Source organism: Neltuma alba, unplaced genomic scaffold (genome assembly GCF_004799145.2).
Source record: "Neltuma alba isolate B1F8T4 unplaced genomic scaffold, ASM479914v2 tig00010779_pilon, whole genome shotgun sequence".
NCBI classification, from domain to species: domain Eukaryota; kingdom Viridiplantae; phylum Streptophyta; class Magnoliopsida; order Fabales; family Fabaceae; genus Neltuma; species Neltuma alba.
The window spans coordinates 112,486-117,221 of NW_021635598.1; the positions used below are offsets into that span (position 1 = coordinate 112,486).

At 37.0% G+C, this 4,736-nt stretch overlaps 1 protein-coding gene across 2 annotated transcripts; it reads right to left on the reverse strand.

Annotated features, from left to right (window-relative positions):
- Window positions 1-417: 417 nt before the first annotated feature.
- LOC114759006 (uncharacterized) lies at window positions 418-4,402 on the reverse strand. 2 transcript variants are annotated; one of them, XM_028948102.1, is made up of 8 exons: window positions 3,291-4,402; window positions 2,834-3,173; window positions 2,623-2,726; window positions 1,876-1,953; window positions 1,619-1,786; window positions 1,399-1,476; window positions 1,252-1,315; window positions 418-1,074 (listed from the first exon to the last, which is right to left on the reverse strand). In XM_028948102.1, the coding sequence occupies exons 1-8, from the start codon at window positions 4,368-4,370 to the stop codon at window positions 512-514; spliced, it is 2,475 nt and encodes an 824-aa protein (XP_028803935.1). In that variant the 5' UTR covers window positions 4,371-4,402; the 3' UTR covers window positions 418-511. The 2 variants fall into 2 exon arrangements, with proteins under 2 accessions (XP_028803935.1, XP_028803934.1); XM_028948101.1 differs by having other exon boundaries at window positions 2,623-2,735.
- Between the last annotated feature and the right edge of the window lie 334 nt (window positions 4,403-4,736).

Below are 4,736 nucleotides of genomic sequence, written 5' to 3' on the forward strand. Positions count from 1 at the left end.
CCAGAGTCGCTTTTCTTTCATAAGCTTGAAATTGTGGGCCAATGAATGAAGGCACCAGGCATGTATTTCAACGATGTAGAAACAAATTTCCCGGACAATGTGAAAGTAAATTTAGAATAGCAAACTCAGGACTTCATAACATTGGCATTTGCCAACTGATGCGATTGGTAAACCAATACTTGGTAAATCTCATCATGAATAGGAGCTGGATAATTAATTTACAAAGATTAAAAAAAATTAGTTTAGTTTGTTATTTATAAAAGATATGTGCTAGCTTGCTTAAAATATATTCTTTAGTCACTTGCATTGGGTGAAAACCTCGTTACCATGTGTAATGAATAAAAAAAAGTTAAGAAAAAAAGATTATAAATTTAAAAGACAAAATAAATTGAAATCTTATTTTTATTTAAAGAAAAGAAAACCCCCTAACTAACTTTTACATATATAACGGAGTAGTTTTTTTAGAAGTGTTATGAACGCAGCGAGCTATACGTCTCAATACAAACCATACTTAAAAGCCAAATACATCGCCGGGTTTTGCGAGATCATCCTTCACGCTGGCCAAGCTTGCTCTTGCATCACTAAGTCGTTCTTCTAAGTTGCTAATTTGAGACTCCAACTGATCCAGCTGCTTCAACTTGTTATCATGATCAGCTAGCATATCCTTCAGTCTCTGGCGAGTAGATGCCAACCAAATCTTGTCAAAGCCAAAAAATTCCAGTTCATAATATAGATTTTCAAATTCCTCCATCTTTGAATCATCCATTGTCTTTGGTGTCTCTGATTTTAAAAATGCTAGCATGTCAGCTAAGCACTTGTATCCCATCTTGCAAATCTTAGGAGTCCTTTGTGTGAGTTTCCATTCCCTTAAATGTGGATATTTGACAAATGCTTCATCAAGTAAGCGAGCTCGTCTTTCCTTAATCTTAAATAGACCATGAGAATCAACCAACTCCACTGCGGGAGGGTGCTGCTTCGTTGAAGATGAAGTCAGTGCTTCTGAGGTCAGGGGAGTGGTAGCGATGCTAGTACTTGGTGAAAGCACTGTTGGATCCACGGGCTGAGGAAGAGCCGCTACAAATGATACAAATGTCGGTTTAGCCATTTAAAATTGGAGAAAGTTGGGAAGTCATAAGAATAAGTTGCAATTTATTTGAAGCTTGGAAACATTTTCAACTGAAAATTTGAAGTTATTACATGATGAGAAACCTAGGAAGATATATTAATTCTTTAGAGCAATTCAAAAGATACCTTTGTATTCTTGAAGAGCTTGTTGTGGGTCCGTCGCAGTCTGTGGTTGTTTGTCAATCAACACCTGCAAATGGAACCAACAATTACAGCCTTTCAGGTTGTCCTCTTTATAATGTTATCCCATCAAGAAGCAGGCGATGGAGTTACCTCCGATGAAGTTCCGACTGTTGGTTCTTCTGCTGCAGAATCTTTGTCAAAACTGACCTTTGCTATTTCTATGTTACTCTGTGCATTAATTGACATTTGATACATATTAGTTTCTAAGTTGAAGTCCAGCGATGAACTTAATTTTATAACCTATCATATAAGCTAATTTACAGAGAACAATTTATTAATGTAAAAGAAAGTAACAGGATTCAAAATACACCTCTCTCGAGTTCATTGAACCAACTGAACAAAAGTTTTGCTCTTGAAGGCCTTCTTGGGTGTGAGCCATTACATCAAATTCTTTTGACCGAGGATGAACCTCTGTAGCGTCTTGAACCTTTGCAACTTTTGCATCGAGTTCAAACTGTTGTTCTTTATCGATCAACTCCTATATTCCATTAATAACCAACAATTTTAGCCTTTTAGGCTGTATTCTATAAAATCTTTTCGCTATAATGAAGAGTGTAATGCGCCTACCTGGGTTGATGTTCCCACTTTTGATTCTTCTAGTCCAGTATCCTTATGAGGGCTTCCCTTTCCTGTTTTTCTGCTACTCTGTGCAATATTTTCCAAATGATAAATTTCAGTTTCTAGGTTACCTTCATAAATGGATTTACATTTGTAAACCCAAAGAAAAACGCATAGGGTTTAATGATGCTTAAAGGAGTGGAGGAGGAAGCTGATACCAACTCTCAATACTATGGGTAAGGTTAATTTGGTCCCTGTAGTTCAGAAATTCCTATTGAGTTGTTATAGAATTAAAAAAGAGAGAGAGAGAGAGAGAAGAAAAAGTTGTCAGTAGTGTCTGCTATTATACTTCTGGCAGCAATTCCTTGCATTTTATATACACGACCTACTAGATTTCATTTTATTCCTATATATCTGTATAATCCAGATCAATTAACCCGAGTTCCTTAACAGAGTTTGTATCGCAAAGCATGTTTGTAAGTTAATTTTACTTCACTATCTACTTTTGGTCCTTTAGTTGGCATAAGTCAGACACATTCATATCGTGAAAAGTTCATATAGTATGCATAAGTAAAATTTAGATTAATTTTTTAGCGTCACAAATCATGCATAGTCATGGCAGGGATCAAATTAGTTTGTTAATATGTATATATATACACATAGGTAACAATTGAGTGAAACTATGACAACAACAAGGATAATTTACTAAGAGCAGTTCCCTAATGGTAAAAGACAGTAATAGGAATCAGGATTCACCTCTTGCAGGTTCATTGAATCAACTGGACAGCCTTTATGCTTTTGAAGGTCTTCTTCAGTGTCCACGTTTTGGAATTCTTGTAAGTGGGGATGAACCTCTGCAGCTGATTGTACTTCATAGAGTGAAAAAAAAAAAAGAGAGAGAAAGAAAAATAGGTATCCATTGAAAATTACAAATGAAAAAAAAACCAAACAATTAAGAAATTTTTACCAGTATCATCCTGCTTCAGCAAGTGAAAATCTGAACCTGTTGAGATAGATCCACTTGGAATGTCATTATTGCCCCTCTGATTCTCTCTATTTACATAATCATCTTGAATATTAGAAGGGACAATAGCAAAGCCTCTGTCTTCATTTGAATAAGTTGATCTAGTATGTGATGGTAATCCTTTGTCTTGGTGGCTGGCAAAAAATTCACTCGAACCTGAAGCCATGATAGGTGACAAGGAATGTACAGAATGATTTCCAACAACTGCCTCATCAACTTCTTTCCTTTTTTCTACGCTTTCCACAACCATGTCGCTGCTTTGTTTTGCTGGAAATTCCAACTCCTACAAAATTTCCCACATGATCAGTAAAATAAAAAAATCATGGTGGAAAAAAAAATAATTAACCACTCAAGATGCGTTCTTCTTATATATGTGTGTCTATTCACACATTAGTATTACCTGCTCCCTGGACTTGCCACCACTTTGCTGAATTGCTTCTGAATCTAAATCAGATGGGATGCTCAATTGTGGACATCCCTTTATATATTGTTTAGCAACATTCGGCCAACTTATGTGATAACTCTGTGGGCCGATGCTTGTGACATTTGGCAAGTCAACAAGTTTTAAAATTTTCAGATATGGAAGACCAACCATACCGTTGGATTCACTCTGATTTTGGCCTTCTTCACGTTCATATTTACCAAATACATGTTTCAACAGACTGGCATCTTCTATTTCCAGACTCTCTAGTTGTGAAAGGCCGCCAAGAGAAGATGCTGGTATGATGAATTCCAAATGCTGACATCCCTTGACGCACGCTCGTTTCAAACTTTGGAAGATAGGCACTGCCAGAGTAATGTCATCTTCCTCCTCATCTTCTATTATATGCTTCAGGGAGATGCAATCTCGTACTGTCAGGATTTCCAACGAGACCATAGTTTGAGCAGTGGAATATGTGAAGATAGATGCCAACTTTGGACAATCCTCCAATTGTAAGTGCTTGAGATTACAAAAATTCAGCTTGCCCACAGAGACAATACAGTGCAATTGGCTACACTCTGCAATGAACAGCTCTTGTAAATTCTCAAAAAGATTGAAAGGAAGCGGACCACAGCACAAGGCCTTGAAGCACTTCATGGTTTTAATTCTTAGCTTTAGCAACCTGGAGAAAACAGTTGTAGCCTGAAATAGTTGATGATTTGTGGTGTCAATGAAGCATTCTATGTTGTCGGAACCGTGAAGTAAAAATTCTGTCAACTCTTTCATACACTCTTTTTTTATTGGAATCATGCTAGGGAAGATGTTTTTGAAGTCTCCTTGGACATTTTCCAAGAAAAGAACCTCTAGCTTTTGTGCCATATTCTTCATTCCTTCATTTGAGACAGGGATGTTGAAACCATTTATAGATATGAATTTTGTGACAAAATCATTCCCCAAAGTATGTATGGAACTTCCCACTTCAAGATGATACCTTCGCAGCACATTAGAGGAGTCAATCTGGTGAAATAGTCTAACAACGTTATGATCATCTGACACCATTTCGGGAAGACTATTCTTAACAAAATACAGCTCTTCAAGCTGGGAACATCTGGCCAGCACCTCAAAAGGATTGTTCCCCATTTTGCACCCCCGTACTTCCAGCAAACTTAACCTTCTTAGTTCTGCTAATTCTTTAGGTAGCTCCGTGATTACACAATACACGATTTCAATAGTGTCGAGCATCTCCAGTTTTGCTAAAATAGAGATGTTTAAGGTCCATCCTCTCAAGCACACAGTTCGAAGCTTTTTTAACCCATCCATTGATTGAGGCAAGTGTAGATTTGGGATTGTCCTTGTAGTTTTATTTATTATGGTCAGCACCTTGAGCTCTCTCGTCTCAATGAAAAAAGCATCTGAAAAATCTGA

What these genes read in the sequence shown, in the direction of transcription:
- LOC114759006 (XM_028948101.1), bottom strand. Translation starts at nt 4,370, where the DNA reads ATGGTGTCAGATGATCATAACGTTGTTAGACTATTTCACCAGATTGAC. An exon ending in AAGTGGGAACATCAACCCAG is followed by an intron (nt 1,787 to 1,875) that starts GTAGGCGCATTA and finishes AATGGAATATAG; the next exon opens with GAGTTGATCGATAAAGAACA. An exon ending in CAGTCGGAACTTCATCGGAG is followed by an intron (nt 1,316 to 1,398) that starts GTAACTCCATCG and finishes TTCCATTTGCAG; the next exon opens with GTGTTGATTGACAAACAACC.